General features: G+C 43.4%; 1 protein-coding gene across 3 annotated transcripts in view; it reads right to left on the bottom strand.

The window, feature by feature from the left end:
- The window catches only part of STAB1 (stabilin 1), a 58,927-nt gene that overhangs the window by 24,404 nt on the left and 8,607 nt on the right, over positions 1 to 25,916 (bottom strand). For all 3 annotated transcript variants that reach the window (XM_032194328.1, XM_032194330.1, XM_032194329.1), the window contains 23 exons: positions 25,700 to 25,785; positions 24,862 to 24,931; positions 23,855 to 23,950; positions 23,437 to 23,553; positions 22,417 to 22,613; positions 22,084 to 22,214; positions 20,379 to 20,506; positions 19,635 to 19,726; positions 18,435 to 18,557; positions 16,150 to 16,293; positions 13,937 to 13,999; positions 12,888 to 13,001; positions 12,427 to 12,480; positions 10,982 to 11,062; positions 10,524 to 10,682; positions 9,569 to 9,631; positions 8,077 to 8,178; positions 6,956 to 7,042; positions 6,403 to 6,514; positions 4,832 to 5,015; positions 2,326 to 2,419; positions 1,366 to 1,524; positions 366 to 461 (listed from right to left, as the gene is read on the bottom strand). In XM_032194328.1, the coding sequence (XP_032050219.1) occupies positions 366 to 461; positions 1,366 to 1,524; positions 2,326 to 2,419; positions 4,832 to 5,015; positions 6,403 to 6,514; positions 6,956 to 7,042; positions 8,077 to 8,178; positions 9,569 to 9,631; positions 10,524 to 10,682; positions 10,982 to 11,062; positions 12,427 to 12,480; positions 12,888 to 13,001; positions 13,937 to 13,999; positions 16,150 to 16,293; positions 18,435 to 18,557; positions 19,635 to 19,726; positions 20,379 to 20,506; positions 22,084 to 22,214; positions 22,417 to 22,613; positions 23,437 to 23,553; positions 23,855 to 23,950; positions 24,862 to 24,931; positions 25,700 to 25,785 (2,552 nt within the window). The remainder of the gene's footprint in view (positions 1 to 365; positions 462 to 1,365; positions 1,525 to 2,325; positions 2,420 to 4,831; positions 5,016 to 6,402; positions 6,515 to 6,955; positions 7,043 to 8,076; positions 8,179 to 9,568; positions 9,632 to 10,523; positions 10,683 to 10,981; positions 11,063 to 12,426; positions 12,481 to 12,887; positions 13,002 to 13,936; positions 14,000 to 16,149; positions 16,294 to 18,434; positions 18,558 to 19,634; positions 19,727 to 20,378; positions 20,507 to 22,083; positions 22,215 to 22,416; positions 22,614 to 23,436; positions 23,554 to 23,854; positions 23,951 to 24,861; positions 24,932 to 25,699; positions 25,786 to 25,916) is intronic.

Genomic DNA, 25,916 nt, shown 5'->3' with positions numbered 1-25,916 from the left:
TAGAGAGTGAACACAGGTAATGCAGTGTTACACCTACCTAAGAATCAAATTCTGACCTCTTATGGCCCAGGCTACAAATGCGCACACAAACCCCTTCTTCCTGTTGTGTTTATAGTGCCATTGAATTTATACCTTGTGCAGCAAGGCCTAGATGATGGCTTTGGGTTGTGTGCATTCATGAAAAATCAGAGGATCTGCCTCCATAGATCAGAGACTAAACCTTTATAACACCTCAGTGGTGTGCCAGTAGGCCAATGCAAACCAAATCCTTGTGATTCTCTTGATGCCATGGCTGAAAAACTTGTGACAGGGAGCAGAGGAACCTTCACTGCCACAGTGCCTTGGACAGCTCTTTAGCTACTCACCATGTCGTGGCAGCCGCCGTTGTCCATGAGGCATGGGTTGATTGCATCGCAGTTGTGGCCATCGCCAGCATAACCCCTCTTGCAGACACATTTGCTCTGCAGGAAAGAGGCATTTCAATTTTAAAGAGCTATCAGAGTATCCTCATTTACTACCCAAAAAAGGCATAAAAATCTAAAATCTATTCTTAATTGACTTTCCTAAGTTTCCTCCTGGTTCCTCAAGACATGAAAATGCAGAGGTACTTCCTTAGTAAGGGCATCATTCTCTATCACAACACACATGCTGCTGGGTTACTCAAGAGCACTGATCCCTTGCTCTGCTTGCCTGTGTGAGGGTAACTTGAGAATAATAGTTTCCATCTCTATTTCCAGCTTTTCTGAGAATGACACAGACTTTGTGAACAACAGAAAGAGAAGAGGGGGTGATTTCAAAACTTCCTGCTTATATGATAGCTAAAAGAGCACTTGCACATGCCACCTACCTCACTAAATTCTGCTGAAGATCTGGCACCTTTCCTCAGCCCATTGCCCAGAGCTCCCTTTGCTCAGTGGGGAGAAGAAGCACCTTGAGAAGCCACCCTGAGAAGCCACCCCTCCTGCATGCCTTCCTCCAGTCTCAGGATGTCCCAGTCTTGGCCTGTCTCCCTCCATTGACTATCTGAATAGCTGCATGTGATTTTCTGTACATTTTAGCACTGCCCAGGGACAATGCTGTGATCTGAGAACAAGGTGGGCACAGCAACCAGTGCCTTGTTATGGAGCAGGGCTCTTCCCTTTGCTACACAAAGGTTTCCGAGTAGTGTAGCAGCCTCAAACATACCCATGCCTCTCACCACACACGAGTACCCTGTGTGGCTATAGCATGAGCCAGTGTATCTGGCAGCCAACTATCAGGTTTTGCTGCTGACCAGCCCAGGTTCTACCTCCAGCAATCCCAGACCATTTCAGAGCAGCTTAGGAAATGTAAGTCTACTACCAGACTACTTAGTATAGCCCATACCTGACCGGGGCCGATATAAATGCAGTCAGCATTGATGTGACAGTTCCCTCTGCTCTCCAGCATGCAGTTGTCTATAGACACACAGGCCTTTCCATCCCCAGTCCAGCCCACGTTACACTGGCAGGTGACATTGCCAGGGCCTGTACTGATGCACAGGGCCTGCAGAAGGGAGACAAAAGCATTACACTCAGCAGAGAGCAGATAGTGCACTACAAATACAGATACAAGTCTCTTTCACCAGTCAGAGAAGAGTTTCTGAATGACCATTTTTGATTCCAGCACTGGGTGCAGGGACTGGAAGCATCTTCTTCAGAAAAATTCTAGATAATATCATAGTAAAGTGATTCTGGAAACATTCAGTGTTTTCAGAGAGGTGGATACTTGTGTCTAAGGTGGCTCAGAACTCACAGGGCATTCCCTGCCATTCAGTAAAGGTCTTCCATTACAGAAGTAGTATTCCCTAGGCAGGATAAGCACAATCTTCTTCTGCCTGGGCACGTAGGCTGGGAATCAATCATGGAGGTAGATCTCTTTCAGCAAAGACCTTTGTACTTAGTGCCATCCTATTTCCTTCTACATAGCCCAGTGCATTCCTCTCACTGAGGGATCTAAATCATGATGAGGTCTGACCATTTGTTGTTGGCTACTAGAAATATGAGTTGGAGCTCACAGACAAGCTACAACACGTAAGAAGATCTTGAGGGGAAAATGAATACAAAACAAAAGTCTGTGCAGCTAAAATATCTGGACAAACCAGCCAAACCTTCCCCAGGGTGTCACATTTTGTTACCAACCAAATGACTGACCTCCTTATGACGGCTGTGTTTAGGTACCTGCTGTTCCATCCCACCTTACAGACTGGGAAAGAGGCACAACACCAGTGCCCAACAAATCTGCAACTGTCCTGCTTTGATTGATAGATGTTGCTTCTCCACGTTTCGATAGTCCAGTCCCACTTACATTCTGGGAACAGCCTCCTCGTTCTGGCTGACTGCACAGGTCAATGGGCTGGCAGGAAAATCCATCCCCTTCATATCCATCCATGCAGATGCACCTTAAAAACATAAGCACAGAAGGCACACAGGTAGTACAGCCTATTCTGAAATACAGCAGAGAGCAAAAAGATATTTTGAGCTCTCAAGCAAGCAAGAACCTGACTTAATCTCTAGTGCAGCGGGCTGGCTGCATGGCTTGAACAACCCTGTGCAACAGGCACACAGGGAGACATGCACAGTTACAGGGTTGGCAGCCTCACAGCCGTTGTGTGACTATATGATGACAATGTGCCCACCCGAATCTGTACGCCAGAAAGCTGCTCAGGACACTAGTTGGTGGAGTCCCTTGGGAGGTGGTTCTGAAGGGCAGAGGGGTCCAGGAAGGCTGGGCGCTCTTCAAGAGGGAAGTCTTAATGGCGCAGGAACGGTCTGTCCCCACGTGCCCAAAGACGAGCTGGCGGGGAAGAAGACCGGCCTGGCTCAACAGAGAATTGTGGCTTGATCTTAGGAGGAAAAAGAGGGTTTATAAGCTTTGGAAAAGTGGGCAGGCCACTAAGGAGGACTTTAAAGAAGTAGCGAGGCTGTGCAGGGACAAAATTAGGAAGGCCAAAGCTCATCTGGAGCTCAATCTGGCTACTGCCGTTAAAGATAACAAAAAAACGTTTCTATAAATACATCAACACAAAAAGGAGGACTAAGGAGAATCTCCATCCTTTACTGGATGCGGGGGGAAACTTAGTTACAAGAGATGAGGAAAAGGCGGAGGTGCTCAATGCCTTCTTTGCCTCAGTCTTTAGCGGCAATACCGGATGTTCTCTGGATACTCAGTACCCTGAGCTGGTGGAAGGGGATGGGGAGCAGGATGTGGCCCTCATTATCCATGAAGAACTGGTTGGTGACCTGCTATGGCACTTAGATGTGCACAAGTCGATGGGGCCGGATGGGATCCACCCAAGGGTACTGAGGGAACTGGCAGAGGAGCTGGCCAAGCCACTATCCATCATTTATCAGCAGTCCTGGCTATCGGGGGAGGTCCCAATCGACTGGCGGCTAGCAAACGTGATGCCCATCTACAAGAAGGGCCGGAGGGCAGACCCGGGAAACTACAGGCCTGTCAGTTTGACCTCAGTGCCAGGAAAGCTCATGGAGCAGATCCTCCTGAGAGTCATCATGCAGCACTTGCAGGGGAAGCAGGCGATCAGGCCCAGTCAGCATGGCTTTATGAAAGGCAGGTCATGCCTGACGAACCTGATCTCCTTCTATGACAGAGTGACACGCTGGGTGGATGAGGGAAAGGCTGTGGATGTGGTCTACCTTGACTTCAGCAAGGCTTTTGACACCGTCTCCCACAGCATTCTCCTCAAGAAACTGGCTGCTCTTGGCTTGGACTGGCGCACGCTTCGTTGGGTTAGAAACTGGCTGGATAGCCGGGCCCAAAGAGTCGTGGTGAATGGAGCCAAGTCCAGTTGGAGGCCAGTCACTAGTGGCATCCCCCAGGGCTCGGTGCTGGGGCCGGTCCTCTTTAATATCTTCATCGATGATCTGGACGAGGGCATCGAGTGCACCCTCAGTAAGTTCGCAGATGACACCAAGTTAGGTGCGTGTGTCGATCTGCTTGAGGGTAGGAAAGCTCTGCAGGAGGATCTGGATAGGCTGCACCGATGGGCTGAGGTCAACTGCATGAAGTTCAACAAGGCCAAGTGCGGGGTCCTGCACGTGGGGCGCAATAACCCCAAGCAGAGCTACAGGCTGGGAGAGGAATGGTTGGAGAGCTGCCAGGCAGAGAAGGACCTGGGAGTGATGGTGGATAGTCGGCTGAATATGAGCCAGCAGTGTGCTCAGGTGGCCAAGAAGGCCAACGGCATCCTGGCTTGTATCAGGAACAGTGTGACCAGCAGGGCTAGGGAGGTGATTGTCCCCCTGTACTCAGCTCTGGTGAGGCCGCACCTCGAGTACTGTGTTCAGTTTTGGGCCCCTCGCTACAAGAAGGACATCGAGGTGCTTGAGCGGGTCCAGAGAAGGGCGACGAAGCTGGTGAGGGGCCTGGAGAACAAGTCCTACGAGGAGCGGCTGAGGGAGCTGGGCTTGTTCAGCCTGGAGAAGAGGAGGCTCAGGGGTGACCTTATCGCTCTTTATAGGTACCTCAAGGGAGGCTGTAGCGAGGTGGAGGTTGGCCTGTTCTCCCACGTGCCTGGTGACAGGACGAGGGGGAATGGGCTTAAGTTGAGCCAGGGAAGTTTTAGGTTAGATGTTAGGAAGAACTTCTTCACTGAAAGGGTTGTGAGGCACTGGAACAGGCTGCCCAGGGAAGTGGTGGAGTCACCATCCCTGGAAGTCTTCAAAAGACGTTTAGATGTAGAGCTTAGGGAAATGGTTTAGTGGGGACTGTTAGCGTTAGGTCAGAGGTTGGACTCGATGACCTTGAGGTCTCTTCCAACCTAGAAAATTCTGTGATTCTGTGAAAGACTGACCTTGCTGTGTCATTAAGGCTGCAAACAGCATTCTGGTGGCAGTACTGGGACAACCCGCTCGGGCCACAGTTCTTGGATGTCTTGTCACAGAATTTCCCAGTAAAACCTTCCTTACAGGACCAGGATTGACACACACCCCCGCTGCCAGGCCTGTTGTCACAGACACCATGGACGCAGCCACAATCTGTCAAAGAATTTTCACATGGAGAAAGAACAGTAATTGCCAAAAGTCCAGAACTCACCACAGTAGTCACATTTTGCAGATTCCTAACTTTCTTTCACAATCTCTCATGACATCAGATCATCATCCCATTTGTTCTTGACAGAGGGATGTCTGCTGAGACACATCCATCCCACCTCAAAACCTGGCCAGGGAACTGATCCTCTGACTGCCTGGGTCCAAGAGTTTTATGAGCTCTAAAGATGGGTTCAAATTTAGGCCATCAAGCACAAGGTCCTTGTCAACTGGGAAAGGAAAATGTCTTTTCTTTCTAAGGAGGAGAGATTTGCTTGGAAGTTCCACACACAAATTTGGCCAATGTTTCCAAGACCTGCATTACCACTGTCATATCAGCCACGCTTTTTGTCACCTGTGATGACATTTCTGTTAGAAATGGTTCAGTCTTCAAAATAGGATTAAATAAAAAAATAGGATTTACTAAAAGAATAGAGGTAAGCAAACAGCGCTGGGTGCACCAGGAGTCTCCGCTCCACCAGGACACACACCAGTTACATCAAGTAGCTGATTTTTATGCTCCTAGACTAACACATATTCATTACTACTTCTAAAAAAAATAGGTTATTATAATTAGCTTCCGGGGTCCAGTCCCTCCTACTGGAGCATGCGCATCAGTCTCCGGTGGTCCCTCTGGGGGTCTCTAGGGGTCTTTCATGCTGAAGGCTCGTAGTCTTCCTCTCCAAGTTTTTTTCTTGTCCTTCCCCTTTGTACTTCCTTGGCACCGTGTCAAGTTTATACAGCATCCCCTGCAGGTCTTGTCTCCTAGCCATCCTTCAGCTTTTTTTTTCTTCTTCTTAATCTCTTGGCCACCTGGCCAGATATCAGAGGCTTGCATAGTATCCCATAACAGTCACTAGTTGTTATCAGTTGTTCTGAAACCCCCAGACATCAAAGACTTCATACAAACACAAATAACTTTCTTATTAAAACATTCCTCACCAGCCATTCACAGGGACAGTCACACCTATAGCAGTGTTAAGTTAATCTCGAAGAAGACAAAAAAAAGGCTGTAACTGTTAGAAATAGAAGTCCAGAGTAACAAAGGCAAACTGGTTCATAAATTTGAGGAGTATTTTCTGAAGACTTGATAAATTGACTAGAATGAGGGGGAGACTGGGACACACTGCATCTGTGGTTCAAGAATTAAATTGGCAGTGCAGGACCCAGAGGCAGACAGGACTGTTCTTTATTGACATGAATTGTTAAAGCATTCCTAACATTTCCATCACTTCTTTCATAATGAGGTCTTGCCAGCAGGGAATCCAGGGTACCTGAACATGCACTATAGCTTTGCTCTACATTTTTCTCTAGTCTCTACTTCCAAATTACCAACCTTCATCACAGTTCTCGCCATGTTTGTTTGGGTTTGAACAGATGTGGCAGGCTACTCCTTTGAAGCCTTCAAAGCAGTGGCAGTTGCCATTCCCTGCTATGCCATCGCTGCACTGGAAGGAAACAAAAAGAAAACCAAAGTCATTGAAACTAAGCGAACCAAGGCAAAACCAAGGCTTTGATATCTATCAAAAACACTTTTGACAGCTGCAGTAAAAAATAGGACTTTGAAGAGCAGTGGTGGTAATAAAAAATACCCCCCCCAACCCCCAGTAAATGCTGTCTGCGAAAGCTATGACATGATTCACATTAGAGCTCAAGACAGAAAACACACTGATGAGTACACTCCATTTTCCTTGGGTATTCTGTGGCCACCACTTTGCACTTTACGCTGGAGCACAAAGGCTGAATTATGCTTATCTAGAGCAACTGTTACCATAAAGAAAAAATGTCCTACCTTGCCATTAAAAAATAAATAAGCTAACTACACTCCCTAACCACCCTGACTCAAGTGCTCATTGTAACACAGTATGATCCTTCATACATGTACTTACATTTCCCCGGCCATAGCATGGACTGGAATATCCCCCTGGGCACGGTATGCAGTCTGGACCAAAGAATCCTTTGCAGCACCCAGGTTTCTGAAAGAAAAGCAGAATCATTAAATTACCAAGTGACTTAACATGAATTGCCTGGAGTTGTCCTGCTCTCACAATTCTGAAATCTATGTCCTCCTTCCTGTGGCCATGGACAACGCTGAAATAGTCACTTAGACACCCATGCTTAGAATCATAGAATCATTTAGGTTGGAAAAGACCTTTAAGATCATGAAGTCCAAACATAAAATTGGACTTAATTTATTAAATTATTTTCCAACAATACCTGTCTTTCTGCTTGCAGCTAATTCTTGTCAACATAAACCACTATTTTCTGTTCTTTCTGTGACTTATGCAAATAGGGTCTGTGCTTTCTCTGAGTTTTGAGTTCATTAATAATATTGGCTCACTTGATCCTCCTTTATCCTTGCTGAGGACTTCTGCTTTTCTAGAGGGATGTATCAGTCCTGGATCACAGGCTTTGTCACAACCAACCAATAGAAGAACAATGACAGGACAGACATCCAGCTGCTATTTAACAAGACACTCAAAAATCATTCTATATAGTTGGCACTGGGACAGCTCAGGAGCTGCAGACTCCTGATGTGAGGTCTGTAAACTGGGTAAGAACTACTTTTCCAAACCATATGACAATGTTTCATAAACAAGATGCAATCACTTCACAGCTTATGGCACTTTCATTGTACTCTGCTTCTGTTGGGAGACGTGATAAAAACAGGGCTGTCTCAGAAAACATGACACACTGAACACTACACCATTTATCTCTCAGCTTTCTCCAGCTTGGCTAGTCACAACTGCTGTGTTTTATTGCATTTATGTATCGTGTTTAGGTTTAACTGAGCTGCTTTCTAATATTTGTAGCGGGTTGGTACTGTGTTTTCTTCTCTGTGTTAACCAAAGAGAGGTCAGGTAGCCAGCTCATCTGATGGGCCCCCCTTGCATGGGGCAGCTTTTCTATTGTTGCCATCTCAGTTCAAGGAGTCAGAGGTCTCCTCGATGAATCGGGAAGAGCAAAGCTGAGCTCCTTTCGAAAGAACGTGTTTTCCCATTGCACTCACCATGACTGTTTGATTGCAGTACCTGGCACATCCCTTCTTCAGTACATTCAGGCCTTGTGGATCATGGATATAGACACATTCTTTTGGGAACAGTGTTGATTCCTGTAGAAACACAAGTCAGCTCTGTTTTGTTACATCAACACAGTGACCCTCCCCTCCTCTCTTTCTGCTGCAGAGAGCAATTTATGCCTATCTCTGAGCTGAGGAAGTTCAAAAAGGAGCCAAGGTGAACAAGATACTGCTACAGCATGCCTATCGTGAAAGAAGGCACGTGGTGGCTTCCTCTCACTCCCAGTCTGCAAGCCTGAGCCAAGGTGCTACCCTTTTGTTCTTATAGTAGTATTTATGATAAGGGAGACAGTAGAAGAAGGGGGAGAGGTTGGGGAGAGAGGATAAAAGGAGGGAGATGGAAGGGAGAGACAGGGTGGAAGTGGGAGAGAAATAGAGGGTAAGAAAGAGGGTATGGGAAAAGAGAAAGGAAGGAGGGAGAGGAAAGGCAGGGAGAAGGAGTGGGGAAAAGGGGGAGTACAAGAGAATGAGAGAGGGAGGGAGGAAAGGAGAAAGAAGGGAAGGGAGGGAGACAGCTAGGAGTGGAGGTGAGACAGAGAGTGGGAAGGGAAAGGACTGCAGACGATTTCTGGAACAATACCCAGTGACCTGTCATGTAGTTATACACAGGCAGAATTGGGCCCAAGATGATTCTGTCCACACCTGCCTCAATCAGAGAGGAAAACAATTGACTAGTGATTTTGCAGAGCTCCACTTCAGACATTCATGCTGAGACAGCATCAGCAAGTTCTGAAACTCAGATCCCTCAGAAGACACCCAACAGTTAACAGTCATGAACACCTCTCCATTTTTCCCAAACAATGTCTTGGGCCTGACCTTCACACAGGGATTTCCTGAAAATTGCTGTACTGCTAAACCCAGCATGGGTTAACTCAAACACCAGTGTGCTGCCTCCTCTTTATTCCGCCTTCAGCTAGTTCTGCTCATTCTGAATCAACAGCGAGCACAGGCCAAGAACAAATTGTTTCTCAGCCCTCTGCAGCGCATAGAGCCAGTTGCAATTCCCTGGCCATGACATAAGCAGTGGTGTTACTGGATGGGACGAGTGGGATTGGGTTTGATTCTAGCAATTTGGAGGAGCTGGGAGACTCAGTGCGTGAGGAGGAAAACCCTACCTGAGGCAGAGTAGAGGTACTAAAAACTGCAAGCCTACAATTTCATTTAGCACAGACTGAATCATAGATATCTGCATTGACTCAGGAAACAGACTTCAAAATAATAGCACAGAGTAGTTATTGGGCGACAGTCTGGGATCACAGTGCATGGTGGATATGCATCCTCTAACAAGCCATGTTGTTCCTCTCTACTGCTCGCCTTTCCTGTCCTGTATTTGTTTGAAAGTGTCTTGGGTTAGAAACTGTCACAGTGTGCTTCTATGTCATCATACAAAGAAGAAAATATGTAAATGATCAAAAATAATTACCATTTCTCTGCTGCCAGGTGGGCAAACACTGCTGTTGAGAGCCTCACAATCCACACAAGAGCCCTGTTAAGAAAAAAAGAGCAGAAAACTTCATCTTCTCAAAAGAACCCCTTCCCCATGCCAAGAATGCTCCAGAGCTACTGCTTCCAGTACATATCCAAAACATCACAGCATGCATCAGAAACATTTTTAGGAGGGAGTTCCACACTCTGAAATGGGGTAAGCTTCTCAGTTCAACAAAGTGGATCCCTTGTCACGAGATGTTTGCACCTGACTTTAAGATGGGGTCTGTCTCCACCCAGTGAGTCTATCAGCCACTAGAGACACAGCTATGCTGGAAAACACTTTGGGCATCCATGTGGCAGCCTCATTAAATCAACAAGGTATAACAGACCCTCTGGCCAGTTGATATTATTTGTGTTGCTCCAAATCAGGTGCCTTTTGCCTATTCAGAGCCTCATCCTCTTTTCCAGTAACCTACCAGTGATTAAAGTGGGGAACACACACCTAAAATAAGGTATACAAAATTCTTTATGTGAGAATACCATACAGCATTTGCAGCTCCTGCTGCTGAATAGCTGTTTCCCATCCATACTAACATGAAAACAGTGCTGACAGTGATGGGAACAAAGCATTCTCAGCTGAGTTAGTAACTCTGGTGTCAAGAAGGGCATACACAGCTTTATGAAAAGGCAAACATCTTTCTGAAGCAAAGGTAGGATGGATGCAAGGAAAATATAAAGAACCACAAGAAAACAGCTGATTGCCAGCAAAGCAGTGCAAAGTGATAGCAGAAGCAACAATCACAGTGCTGATGCTGCCTAAGTTCATATTAGGGGATATCTCAGAGAGAACACATTTCCCAAATGTAATTTACACAGCTTGCATTTGTTCCTCCAGGTGAGTGTAGGGTCTACAGCAATGGCTAGCAAGAGAATGGGAGAAGGTGACTTACTGTCACAATTTTATGTTGTTCCTCATTGCATCTGTGAGGCAAAATGGGAATTATCGAAGGAGGGAGGAAGATGCCGTCCAAGGTATGAATAATACCATTTGATGCCACAATGTTTCTCACGTTTAAGGGGATCCCTGATTCATCCATCAGAATTCTTCCCTGATGCAGAAACACAAATAATTTATCTGTATTTTAGCCTACTAGACTGTATCAACTACATAAAGGCAACACAGGAAACAGATGGTATGCAACATCGAGTGCAACCACACAAATAGTCAAGCCTCTTAGTAGAGTCACAAGTTGGATAAGAAGCAAAAATAATTCAGTGACCCCATTTAGGTCTATTTTTTAAGCACAGGAGGAAGCAGAGATGGGACGAAACCACATTGTTCAGAACTATATCCAGACTTCCACTTAGCACAGGACATTTGCCCAGCTGAGTTTTGATCCATACATACGTCTGCACTGATGCTGATGGTCAGTATCTGGTTGGCCATAGTAATGATTTGTGGCATCATTATCAGTTTTTCTACAGTCACCTGAAATAAACACATGAGGGGGCAATGTCATGAAAAAGCAGGGACATTTCAGTACAGCTTACAGAGTCCTTTCACACACACACACCCCCCCCCCACCTAAAAAAGCCTTCTAAAGGGGACAATAACCTTAACATTTACATTTCATAAAATACATTAAACACACACAATAGCCCAGAGGGAAATACAGGACTTTGTGTGAATCATTTGCAATGCTACAAACACAGCAGTGTCTGTGGTAGTGGCCTTTGTTTTCATTCCTTGTGCAAGAAACAGTCTAGAACAGCTGAAATTAAGTCTCACTAATAGTGTCTCTCATTGATACAGCCAATACAGGGAATATTCCAGGACATATTAATTAAAGAAGTAACGCTGAGCAAGAAGCATAATAGATAACACATTTTGACCTACTAAATAAGCTTATTTCTAAAGACAGAAGAAATGTAAACCACAGCTGCTGTACGAGAAATTTAAACATAAGGATTTGACAGGTGAGACGTTCTGAGAACTAAGACAATTTTTACTTTTGTGTTCAAAAAGTTATTAAAATAAGTAGTGTGGCTTGTTGCCATGTTGTTATTCATCAATTGCAAGAAAAACTATGTTTTGCTGTTTTGTCAATGTACTGCTTATTTTCTCTGTTGGAGTTATGAAAATCATAAGAACTGACATTTTCTCCTTAATGAAGGACTGGAATAATATTGATATTTCTTAGCAAAAAAACATGACATTGTACCATAATGCTTGAGTATTCACTTCCCCACAGGTTCTGTGTATAATTTTAAACATTTCTCTTGTTGATTGTATAAGGGAAAAAGTCTTGTTAATGCACTGCATTAATTTTATTTACCCTGCCACACAAGGTAAATAAATGCTGGTGCAAGAGTTGGCAGTACCCCACTGATGGAGCCCAAGAAGACAGAAGGAGCAGGAGAGTTTTGACCAATTCTCCACCTGGCTATAACTTCTGTGTTGCTGTTTTCAGTGTTAGGGAAGCTATGGGTGGGAGGATTCATAATTAGGGTACACTCCTAATTAATAGTTCAGCAAATTAAAGTGATGCCAAGAGAGAATTTGCCTGCAGCAAACTCTGCAGGACAATGTTTTCTTTGTAAAGGACATCTGACTAATGAGCACCATCACACTCAGAAAACTAAGAGCTTTGTGATGGAAGTCCCTTTTGGCAACAACTTTCCTGGAAAATGTTTTGCCTCATCAGGTCCTGAATCACATCTCTCCTCTCTTGGGCAGTCCAAGAAACAGCAGCTGAAGTCACTGATACTCCAACCTCTGTGCCAAACAACATAGTTGATTATATGCTGGCCTGAAGGACTCCAATTATCCAGAATTAGAGCTGCCTGCCTTACCGCTGCTGAAGTGTAGATATGATGTTTCACAAGTTCCTGAAGCTTATTTATGCCCTAAGGAAAAACAAAAAACAAAAATAACATAATAATTGGGTACCCCTTCACTGCTCAGGAGTAAGAAGAGGCAATTACTTTTTCTTTTAATAAATGACTGACTATGCCAATGTATTACAGCAGAGGCTTCACTTGGAAAATAAATTTACTTCATTTCCTTACTTCATTTCCCCCACACCAAGCGAGAGGAAAAAGCCAAAAAACAGACAAACAGTCTGGCTAAATGCATTTCTCATTGCAGGTTCCACCAGCATTTACTTCTTTCCCAAAGCCTTACAGAAAGATATTTTAGTTAACTCCAGAAATCTTTCAGCAATGATCACATACATTGCACAAGCTATTCCAACAAAGCCTAGTGCAACAGGCTGCACTATCTCAGGACCTCTTAAAGTATTATGAGCTCTCACCTCTGTGAAAAGATAGATGAGCCTTCCATCTCTCAATTTATCCACACCATCATTGCTGGGTACAAATACAGTAAAGGGGCCGGGTCCATCAAGAATTGCAGGCAGGCCACAGTTCTGCAAAAACAATACAAGATTTCACCATGCCTCTAGCATAAGTTAATGAGAGGGGTCTATTAGAAATGGAGAGGAAACTCTAAGCAACCCACCAAAGGTGCAGCTAGTGAAAAGCTTTTGTATTCAAGAGGCAAGGCTTGTAATATTAGAGATATAATGCCATAAAAACAGGCTGGACAATGAAACCACTGGTGTGAGTGCAGCTAATGTGAACAAGAGAGCACTGGAATACACAAGTACATACAGAGACTAAACCAATATCTTTTTGCCCCAAGAGAAGAAAAAGAGAATCAACACTATAACCACAATTAAACAATGAATTTTGTAAAAAACTAACAGCCACAAAGCTGAAAACAAGCAGGTCAGGACTGTTGGGTGCAATGCTAGAGCAGATCCAGATGACTCTGGTGGAGGTAAAAGGAAAATCAGTCCGTCCCTAGTAAAAAAAATTAACTAAATGAAGCCTGAGCAGAAGCCTTTGTGGGTTTATAACCTGAGGACTATTTTATTTAGATACCTACAGAAACAAAAACAAAAACAAAAACAAAAACAAACAAAACAAAGAAACAAACAACAACAACAAAAAACAACAGGTAGCTTAAGCTTAGCTTGGCATGGAAAGGCGTGAAATATTCACTCTTGAAAAAGTATTCAAGAACTACAAATGCTTTGGAGAAAAAACTGTGCCAAGAGAGATAGGTAGGGCAGGTGGGGAAGAAGGTAGGAAAGACATTTGTATGTTTGTTGCTTGTGCTGATCTTTCCATTACATTTGCTTATAAAATATACAAAATAATAAGTGACTCAGATAAAAGCATCCAGAAAGAAAGACTAACAGCTGCATTTAAATATTATTCAAAATTCACACAAAAAGAGCAACAGGCTGTGCAGAAGCAGCAATGCTAAACCTTCTGGGGCAGACACAGGCATGCTTACCTCCAGTATAGTTTCAAATCGACTGAAGATCTCATTTGAAGCAAGGATCTCCCCAATGGTTTTCTGCAAGAAGATACAAAGAGGAAAAATACAATGTCTGGGGTTGAAGCAAAGTCTGAGCACAAACTGACATGCCTTTGATCAGTCAATGTTTGGGGATTGCATGCTCCAGGTCTTCGAAAGCCATCAGCCCCAAAGGACTCAAACCCTTTATTTTGGCCAAGGAAGGAGTCTACAGTAGCTTAAGCACAAGCCTGCTCTCATGTATGACAAACGAACAAGAATCTTTTAGGTTACCATGCACTTCAGCACCCTTCTGTTTTCCTACTCCCATCTCCAGGTTAAACTTGCAGCCATGCAGAACTTGGCTGGTAAACAATGGAGCTGCTCTATCATCTCGAGTCTGCCTCTGCCTTTGAGGACACGAGTTCACTCTGCCACCTGCAAATGAGCTCCAACGCTGAAAAAATACAACCCATATGCGGGTGTCTGAAAACATGTTGGAAGTAGAAGCTTTCCTTTTTGCCATGCTTCCCATGAGGACAAAGGTAACAAGAGAAATGGCCCCGCAGCCACCACAGTTTCTGAAGGGACTCATCTGGCCTTTATTTGCAGGAATGTGCTTGCTTTTTTTTTTTTTCTTTTTTTTTTTTTTTTTTCCAAATTGCTTCCTGCAGGACATGCAGAGGCACAGAACATTACTTCCAAGGGCATAAAGGGATTCGCTGACAAAAATAGCTCATGTGATTGCTAGCTTTCAGTGTAAAGCCAACACCACAAGGGAAGGAAATGGCTGAAGAAGTCCAGAGAAAGGCGGACTCTGCAGGGAGCACTCTTGCTGTCCTGCCATTGCAGAGTAAGCTGCCCCTCTGCCTCACTGGCATAAGGCTGGCTATGATCTTGGCAGAGTCTTCACTGCAGTTGGGCCGTGTTGGTTCCTACCCAGATCACATCCTGATCCAAAACAGCTCCAATGTGGATCAAAACAGCTGTACTTTTGTGCCATGCACCCCAACAGCATCATCCCTCCTGCACCATCTTCCAGATATACCCACACACCTCCTACTCTTCTTGGACTGTGGATAAAAATTAAAATTTGCAGTTTTCTTAAAGATTTTTTTTTTTTCTACTGGCACATTTTGAACATGCACACCAACAGTGCTGTGACTGCCACTGTTGTGCTGAGTATCAAAAGTTTACAGGAAACGGTATAGGAAAGACTGCTGAATCAGCCTCATGGCCAGAGGAGCTGCAAGCCCTTCCCTGCAGGTACCAATGCACACAAACACAGAGCTCAGTCAAGCTTCTGCTCTGGATCTCAGACACAATTGACACACCATTCTCTACCACAATATTCCAGCTATTTTTTAAACATAAAGTACAATCCAACTGTAAGATTACACAATACGACTGTTTTTATATATTAATTAAAATGGTGCAAAGTAAGTGCAGACAACTATCAATATCCAACTAAAGCAAAGAGCTGGTGTCATTCTATGTGTAATTTTTTTTGCAAGGAAGCAGTAGGTAACAGGGTCTGCTTTCTGCATATGGAAACAATATAAAAGTTTTCATGCATACAATGCAATAGCTATAGCAAAAACTTTTCCCAATTAACAGGAAAAAGTGTTTAGCAGAGGCAAAGACTGAAGCAAGAACTCTTAAATTTCTGTCCAGTGTCTTAAATACATGACAAGTTCAAATTGCAAAGGTCCATAGTGATTATTTTTCCTCATTTTATATACTTTTAATGCAAAGATAATCTTTTTAATATAATTTTAAAATGCAGTAGAGACAGATGAAAGCAAATCTTAATTTCAATTTTATATGAAAAATTCTTTTTCAATAAAGAAAATATTAACTTCAATTTTATATGAAAAATGCTTTTTCAATATTTATCTTATTATTCTCCTGTAAGGTGCAACTGAAAAAGAGCTCATTTTCTATGAAGGGAGTGATCTTAGTCATGAAATTAGAATTCTCTACTTATCCAAATACTTTAAAAGCATCACTTCAAGGTCTGTATCTGACTTGTGCAGAGCTATCAGCTACTTTTAAAGGCATGCTTATCAGGAGCTGAAAACAAAACAAATAGCCTTTTCCTCTTTAAAAAAGCCTCACTGTTTCAAGAAGAATAATCATGGAAAAAGATTTTTTTTAAAGTATTTATTCTACTGTTTCACAAAGCAGAAGAAACAAGAATGCCTGCATACCTGTGGGTTTCCAAGGTTGTCGGTGCTGGTTTTTTTCCTTAGAGTGCTAACAATATGCATAACACCATTGGCTGCTGGTAGGTTCGACTGCAAAACATTGTACTGTTCTTCCACATCTTCATATTGAAATGATTTGATGTATGCCTGGATAATAACACAAGTTTATTTTAATGTATATCCATGGTATCACAGTAGATCTATAGATCCCTGTTCCCTTCAGTGCTCTCCATCTATGGGTCAGCAAGGTGAAGGCACAACAGGGTCTACTCTGGAAAAGGTAAATTTAAGGGGTGGTCTTACTGTAGAATAAACATCTCGCTTCTAAATGAATTTGGACAATATTTCCATCCTGGGGTACTTTTAAGTCTTACTACAGCTTAAAGACCTAGTCTGGGACAGTCAGCTCTAGGTTTAAGTTTGCCTGAATGTGAACAATGCTTGATCCCAGTGTGGATCACGGAAGGCTGCACTGACGGTTAAGATCCTGCATCAATCTGTCAAGCACTAGGAGAAAGACATGCTGCTTCATGGGCACCAGGATTTTACAGAATTTGGAAACAATCTTGAAACCAGCTTTGATTGCAGATTTCATTAGCTCCTAATGCTACAAGACTCATCACAGCAAAGCCTAAACAGTCAGGCTCACTGAATTATAAGGCATGCATCTGGTCCTTCCATACTTCCATGCACTGAAGTGGGGCATATGGAGGTGTACCAAGCGTAATTTATAAACTAAGCATCAAGGTATTGGTGTTGCAGTCATAATCCAAGTGCAGGCAAGCGCAGCTTCTCTGTGCTTTTCATTTACCATGTGCATTTTTTTTAACTGCTCTTCCCTGCCCTGAACTTCAGCTCACATCACTGAGGAGTCTGGCTGAAACAAAGGAAGGGGAGGGCAGGCTTCCCAGATCAAAAGACTCCTGAGTAAACAAACAGGAAATAAATTTTAAAAGAGCATCGATAAACCCAGTTCAGAACCCCCGGCTCCAAATAGTGCTTTTTCCTTCTGATGCACGTAGGGTGCATGTAGTATGACCTAGACCTCAAGGCCAAGGCTGGATCCGCAGAGAGGAAACATACGACTCTGCCTGGGCCAGCTGTGAGAATGCAAGCCGGAAAAGTGCAGGATGGAGCGAGAACAGTGGATGCTGGAAAACGTGTGTCAACTGAAAGAGTGAAAAGGGAAAAACAGCCTTACGTATCATAAACTAGTGATGAAAAACTCTTTGCTAGGATAAGAAAAATAAAATAGATAGACAGGAAAAGGGCAATTGGAAGAGAAAATATTCAGCGTGTAGCTGTGTCTGAGAATGTGACCTCCAAGGAGAAGCATTCAGTCTAAAGAGAGACTTTGCTGCCTCTTCCACATCAGCTGCAAGGATACTGCAGTTGCTAGCTGTGCAGGCAAAAGGTCTCTTCTCCAGCATACACATGCAGATCAAGGAAAGACTGTTACCAAGTTTAGGAATAAGATTCTGCCTAATTGGTTGTCTACAGGGCAGGAGAAACAGTTGCTTGATTGTCTGTCCTTAAATCACCTTGCTTTGGATCCCACAAAGGATCTTGCTGGGAGACAGCAGCTTTTCTAGTCTGTGCAATGAGCTGATAAAAGAGCAACCTCTAGAACCGGAACAACTGGAAACTACATCAATGCTCAATATATTCTGTTGCTCAGAGAGCAGAATTATGACTTTACAGCCTTTTCTTCCCACCTGCCTTTTTCTTTTACCCCAGGACCATCAGGACACATCACAGAATCTGTCTCTGAGACCACAGTCCACAACCAACAAAGGAATCTACTGCAAAGTGGTTGAAGCCAATCTTTCTCTCAGATGTGTCCCACAATGCCACATCCACATAATTTTTAATATAAAAATTACACTTTGCAACTCAAGGCTAAGAAAATGCAAGGAAGAGCAATAATAAGCAGTTTAATACCATATTTGTACGCACCTATCTGTGTACACCTCTGAAGTGGATGGTAAGAACCAAGGAGCAGAGAAGGGACTATTTAAAACTAGACAGATCATTGTAGAATATGTAGCAAGAGAAGAACAGCTTTTCACTGTAAAGGAGATTATAACCTACGAAATCAGCTACAGCTCTGTTTCTTAAAACTTCATGATTCTTTTTGAGAAGTGGAAATGAAATCCTGTTCTGGTCACAGGTAGTCTGATAAGAGAAAAACGGTTTTCTCGTTAAGAAAGCACATGAAGGAAACTACGCTTAAGCTCTGCTCAGTCCTTTCGCAGCAGTCCACAACTTCAGTTCACAATATCATTTACCTGGTTGTTGAATGTCAGCTTATGTCCTGACAAGGTCCACATCGTCTTGGCTTTTACCATGTCTTCTATCAAATGCAGACCAGGAACAATGTGCATTCTGCACAAATGCTCAGCAGTGGTATCCTTTGGGGAGTAAAGACCAAATGAAGAAGATAAATGACATGCTCTTTCAAAAAAATCATTTTATGAAAGACCCACAACATTACCATAACAGAAATTGTAGGTATATAATATTGAGCTTGCCTCTTCATTTTGGTTCACTGCAGAAGCATGGTGGCAAATCTTTTGCTTCTGTGTACACACACAAATACAGGGAGACTCATTCATTTGAAAGTGACTTTAGAAGAATCCCCTAAAGATAAACCTATTGGACCTGGACAATTTTAAAACTATCCCTGCATGTCTGAGGTAACAAAACTTGCCTAAGCTCCCCATAGACAATCTTTGTTTATGTTTGGCCATGTAGCTGCTGAATTTACATCTACTTTCTTCCTTTGTTTTCTGGGTTTTCCATCACTGGTGATTCTTTAAGACAATCATCTCTCAATAATGATTTAGGTGGATTTAGGTGGAACTGATACAACTGATTGCAGAACTACAGCAAATGAACACAACTTAATTTAAAAAAATACATAAAATAAAAATATGACCTGTAGAACATAATTGTCAAAGCCCAGAACTCTCAAACTCTTGACCTAACTCCCATATCAGTTTTCTACAGCCCTGTCATCCTTGCTGCCCCATTAGTAAAATGAGCCTAAGAAGTTGACACCATTCTCATATCTAGGGCCATACCAAGGAATAGGCCAAAATCCAGTACTTTAATACAAATCTCATCCCCTTTTGAAAACCCCATGCTCAAGCATTGAAAAACCACCTAAAGTTTTGAGAATAGTCACACACCAGAGGTTGGATCTTTAAATAAGAATGGCCAGAAGAACTGAAACTTTTTGAAGTTATATAATCTGACATTAAAAACAACAAACACACTCTGTCAATAGCAGAGAGAGAGATTTTAAAAATAACATAAGGGATGTAACATCCTCTGTGAGACTGCAACAACCAGACAATGAGCAGTCTTTGCAAGAGATTGCTTCTATAAATATTCTCTCATGTGTCAATCAGTTTTTATAGACCACAGAACTCAGGCAGGAATGAATCATAAGATAGCAAAGATTTTCTAAAAGCAAGCAAACTTACATTAAATTCTATGCTATTAGTACTTGGAAAAATGGAGGGTACAAAGACCGTGAAAGGCCCATATTTCGTCAGCAACACTGAACAACCAGAAGCTGTAAAAAGAGTGACAACATGAAGCAGTTATTTGCCATATGGTTTAACTCTAGCAATAATTATTCTTTGTGTCAAAAGCACAATTACATCTACACATCTTCAACCTGATGCATGTAACTAGTACTTGTTTATGTTGGACCACAGTGCACAGGATAAAGCCCCTCCATCTCTATAATGGCCACCCACATGCGTGAGCTGGCAGGGAGGCTGTATTTTGGCTTGGCAGACCAATCTGACTGTAGGAGGATCCATGGCACACCAGCCTCAAGCACCACTGCTAGAAAACTCAATGACCGCTGAGATTGCTGAGCCTTCAACACAGTGCAGGTGGAGGAACACTGGTATTTTGAGACAGACAGGTTTAAATCACATCCTCAATGCATGCTTTCCTTTTCTTTCTGTGGATGTGGCACCTCTTTCACTAGGACTGTCAAATACATAATGCTCATCCACACTGTTCTCTGCTACAGTGTCCTCATTTCATGAGCCAGAACTGGTAATATGAGTTCAGAGATGTGATGTGTTTGATTTTGAAGGCCACAGTCATACATTGTGAAATGTCTATTATGATGGGAGGCTTTTAGTCTTTTGATGACACACTTTTCTCCCCACCTCTGCTTCATTCCCCAAAGAAATTCAAAAGAGAGTTACCAAACATTTTACTGGCGACGTCCAATTTCCTAAAAAACTTTCCTCGTGAATTATGCTGATTAATCTCACTCATGAGATCTTTATAGCAACTTCTCCCATCTGCAATCTCCCCTTCTTTACACACACAGCTAGATACAATAATAACATAATAAACACAACATTATAAACATTAACACTAAACATAGGAAACCATTATAAAGCAGTCCTCCACACTTTAGACATGTTTGAGTATCATCAGTATCTACAGATGAAAGATTAATTACAGCTTTAAGGTGTATTTAAGAGCCTAGTAGCTGCTGCCTAATATAAGTGACAGGAAAAAAGATGCACACTTGTGGACTGCAAGCAACTTTGGTCCTAAGCAAAAAGAAGGAAGACACTTTCTCAGATACAGTCAACAAAGGGATTGTCTGCTTTAGGGTTCAGGGTACAGAAAGCCACAATATATGTACTGAAGCCTAAATAAGTATTCAGCCAGTATCACTCATTAAAGCATCTGAAAATTTGAGGTAATGCATAAAAAACACAGGTCTCAGTGAAAATATAGCAATCAGCTCCTATGTGAGCCCTCAGCTTCAATGGGAAGTACCAGCTCCCGCACATCACTTAGCTAGTTTGTCTTAGAACTAATGAGGGCCCCAGACATGCTAATGACTTTTGCAGAAAAGCTTATCTACATGTGAAAATCTCTATCCTGATTCACACGGATTTATAGTCATTACTCAGACACTACTTAAGGTCACTGACTGATAAACACGTTTTTTCCTGTTTGGGTTTTGTCCAAGTATCAGCTCTGCTCTTTCTGGTTCAGGGATGAAAAGACATACGGCACAGGGGAGGTATCTGACATTACTCCAACCACAGAGGGCTGTGTGCCAGCTGCTGGGGAACAGACATGCTAAAGGCAGGGATTGTGCAGAACACTGAGTCCTGCACATCGCTGGCATGTCTTCAAAGGGGGAAGCCACTGTGTTTCAGTTTTGGCCTGGAGCACAGAATGAGCAGGTGGATGCTAACAATTTTAGCAGCACTGGAGAAGGAACGGCCAAGGAGGTGGGACTGCTCTTTTCCTCTTCAGTCTCTCAGAGAAATTCCAGCTTTTTTTGGTATTAAAAAAATCCTCAGTGAAGCTTTCTCTGGTGTTTAGGAGACCTAAAATTACCCTAGATCTGGCAATATTTCTCATCTGCAGGGCATCAACTTCTAAATATTTTGCTCAAGAAAACTAAATGAGGTCTGGTGTTTCTTCCTTCAGCTCCCCCCTTCCCTGTCCTTCTGCAACACTAGCTCACCTCTGGCTTACAAGCCTGAGAGGCAGGAGAGCCAAAGACTTACCTGTCCCAACCAAAAGGATTCCTTAGGTAACATACTGACCAAACAAGAGTCAGACGTCTCTGTTTTGGTAATTTATTATAAACTAATAATATCCACCAACTTGGGGAGCTACATCTCCAGTTCACAACACAAAAGACCCTGCTGCTTCAGATTTAAAGCATCTTGTGGCCCACATGATGCTAGATTTATGCTAGCTGATGTAGAATTCCTTACTTTCAATGGACTTGTTAAAAACAGGCTCTTATCAAAGGGGCACTCTAGCCCATTCTTCTCATTTAATTCCCTGTTTCTTCAAAGTTTACCTCATCCAAAATCAGTTTCCATTCTAGCTGCTGAATAAGCTTAAACAACAATCCTTAAAGTGGCTCACCTAGGATTCCCATGGGAGTTTATTTCACACTTGGAAGACATGTCGCAAAAATACTGCCGGCAGTCATTGGAAAGCATAAAACACTCTGATGCAGATCTCCTACTCATCCCAGGCTTGCAAACACAGGATGCCTAGCAGAAGACAAAGCAGTGATTATAGCTGCATTCGTCACTTTTTACTCAACAGGTTATCCCACAAAAGAGCTGGCAGGTTGCAAAATCTAAGGTGAGGAGAGCAGACGTGAGCAATCCAATGAATGGCTCATTTGAAGAAGTTCCCACCTGGCCACTCTCAGACCCTTACAGGTTGCTGACGTGCTGTTGTCACCCTTACCTCTCCCGGGCGTTTGTAAATGCAGATTGTAGAGTTTTCTGCACAGCCTCCATTGTTGTCAACACAGGGGTTTATGGGCTGACAAATCTTCCCATCTCCTTGAAATCCTTCTTTGCAGGTACACTGATACTTTTGTGGACTAATAACATTGCATACAGCAAAGGGGGAGCAAGGAGAAGATGCACAAGGATCCTGAGCTGCAAATAAAAAGATGAGAGGTCGAAGAGCGTCCAGATTTCTGTTTTCAGGAGAGCACTTACTGTAGCATAGCAGAATGCCCAAGGCCTGAAGAGAATGGAAGATAAGGAATTTATTCTATTAAATTGCTATAGTTTCACAGAAAATAAAATAATTTCAGGCAGCAGACAGTTTGTTTTTCTTTGATCCAAGGATTTTGGATGACACATTCTTCATATTACTTCAGCAACACAAATATAAGGGACAGAAAGAAGATGCTTGTATTTACTTCTGAATTTCCATCATGTCTGAGGATATCTGAAGGTGGTGTTTGGTCAGCAAGAACTGCAAAAAGCCAGTGAAAATAGAGCTATCCATTGCTAGTTAATCACATGCATCTTATTGACTTTCTTTTAACAAAAGCAATTCAGAAACTTACATCTGAAATCAGTGAAGAAACCCTCTAATTACCTTTGCTCAAACCCTCTAATTACATACCTGTGCTCAAACCCTCTAATTACATACCTTTGCTCATCACTTATACTGGCACAGACTCACCGATATCCCACTGTCACGGTTACTCTGTACATTCATACAGGCAAATACTGGATGGCATCTGCAACTGTAACTCATTTATTGCTTACAAGACCAAGTGGGAGGAGAACAAACACCTTAGGTATTAATCTTAAAAGGATTCCTAAAAACAAGCAGGCTTTTATGCTTCCGCAGTGAGGAAGAAACTGTATGCATGGTGATCAAGTTTGTCCAGAGATGCCAGAGAAAGATTTCTCTTTGGAAGGTCCTAAATGGAGGACTATTTAGGGCCACAATAAAATGTCTCACCTAAGCAAGTGCCGCCACTTTTTCTGTATCCCGGCTTGCAGTCACACACCGCTGTCCCATCCTTTACCGTGCATTCACTGTTGGCCTCACACGTCACACCTTTGCAAAGGGGAAGCTCTGGAATCACACAGCAAAGAGAGTTTCCCTTGGAGCAAGAAGGGCAGTGCAAGAAGATACACCTTTCCTTACAAGAGGCACGGAAATGAAGGCAAGCGCTGTTTCCGGAGACCCCAGCCAGTACAAAAGCCAGGGGAAGTAAGCATGACAGACTTGCAGGCTAGGTACTCAGGTCCCACAAGACTTAGAAGGAAGGGAGGATCTACCCTGTTTCAAGAGAAATCCCGGCTGCTTTGGGGACACATGCATCCATATCGTAGTTTAGCTTTAACAGCTCCTCTCCAGCTACTAATTTATTTACCTTGGTCACACCTGGTGCCAGTGTAGCCTCCATAGCAAGTGCAGCTTCCATTCCCAGTGACGCCGCTGTTGCATTCCCCATGCACACAGTCACACACTGAAAGGAAAGGCCAGACAAACAAGACCTTCAGTGACAAGGCAGCATGAAGAGCTCTGGACATACACTGGCCAACTGCCCTGGGATTTGGCACCCCGATTGCCCACTAATAATCCACAGCAAGTATGACTCGTTTTAAAAATAAGATCATCCTGGTCGGAGCTCACAGAGAGTTCTGCAAGTCCTGTGCTGAAGAAAGACAAAGTGCTGCCCTGTAAGATCAACCCCAAATGCAACATCTGTACCAACTTTTCAGACTTAACTTCCCACTCCTCCAAGTCTATTGCAGCCAATGTGGGAGGATGCAGTATTATAAGGCTCTACCACATCTGTGATGCCAGCATCGGTGTCATTCAGTAAGCACAAGCACTGAGATCACACCCATCTCACCTGTGTGGATACAAGGGAACCAGGAGATGGAAAGAAAGGGCTTCTTTATGACCAGGTCGCACCGGTCATAAATTGCTTCAAAATATGACATGTATGAGAAGCAGCATTGTGTGTATTAATGTGTAGGAAAGGCAATAAAGAGGAAGCTGAGAGACTACTGGAGTGGTGACAGGAGTCTTGCAAACAGTTGGGAAATTAGTCTGGGTTGCTTCAGGGCATGTGGGATGTAGGCAACAGCCTGGCTGAAAAGAGAGAGGAAACTGGGAAAGCCATGGTAATGGGAGGGGGAAACTTTACAAAAGGGAAAATGGATTGATTTTGAGTGAAAGACTGAGAATCAAGTGTCTAATGGGACAGTGGAGAAGGGCAGAAAGACAAAATGTCCAGATAATTGCTATTAAATGCTGTCAGATGCCATCCCCTCCTCCCCTCCAGCACCCTTCCTCACTCAGCCTCCCCCTCCGCTTTCCTTGCTCTCAGGTATTTTTGTGCAGGTTTCACCTGAAATTACTCTTCCTTACCTGACTGACAGTCTGGGCCAAAACGATTTTCATCTCGACAATTCTGGCAGGCATAACCACTGTATTGCTCCTAGAAGGGACCCAAAATGTCCCAGATGTTATTTTTCTATACAATTTCATTGTTCTAAACATTGTCATAGTGCAAAATATCTCCCCTTCTCTGATTTTCTCTGACAACACTGAAGAAAATTGATCTGCTCAGTGCTCTAGTACTATCACCCAGCCCTCCCAGCAGAGGGGTACACCAACACACAGAGAGTGTGCAAAATGCCAGCAAAACCCAGGTGGGCACTGAGGAAACCATGTCCAGTTTGCAGACAAGAATGTAACAGCTGGCTTACAATCTCTTGACATTGATTTTGTAAGGCTTGGGGACCTTAAACATGTATTTTAATTGATATGGAGTGTCTTTGAGTTAAGTTTAAAATCAGCATTTTTCAAAGACGTGCCCAGGAGGTAGGCAGCAGCAGCTGGGAAGTATATCTTTCAGGTCTGGTAAAGGTACAAATCATTAAACGTATCTCAGGGCTTCTTGCAGCCACAGACAGACACTGATTATTTCAACTGATCAGAGGGTTAAATCCATGCAATTCTTTCTTAATTTCTTCCTAGAGATCCTTCCTGACTCCATAGTCTCACCAACAGTGTCTTAGTGCTGCTGCAGACCACACCAATACTCTAGATAAACCACAGGCACAGATATTGGAATGAAAGACCCTGCTAATGACCTTCTAGGCAGAAGGCTGGTCTTCATCCCGAGCTTCTGCACAGACACTGTACAAAAGCAAATCACCCTCTGACAAAAGCATATCACCCTCAAACCAAACCACACACCGACCTTGCAGATGCAGGTTCCGTTCCGCTGTATGCCATCCAGGCATGTCCCATGGCCACTGCAGGGATTTTCGGAGCCTCCTGGACATTCTAGCAGGTAAGAGGCCAGGCAAGATTAGGCAGAGAAAACAGCACTGCATCCCTCTTTTTATCACCTCTTCCTACAGGCATTCCAGATGTGTGAAAGCAATGGTTTCTTAACCAGCAAAGTCCCTGCCTGC

The sequence above is a fragment of the Aythya fuligula genome, chromosome 10, assembly GCF_009819795.1.
Source record: "Aythya fuligula isolate bAytFul2 chromosome 10, bAytFul2.pri, whole genome shotgun sequence".
NCBI classification, from domain to species: Eukaryota; Metazoa; Chordata; class Aves; order Anseriformes; family Anatidae; genus Aythya; species Aythya fuligula.
The sequence above is the reverse complement of the archived record's forward strand: the minus strand, read 5'-3'. Positions and strand labels throughout refer to the sequence as shown.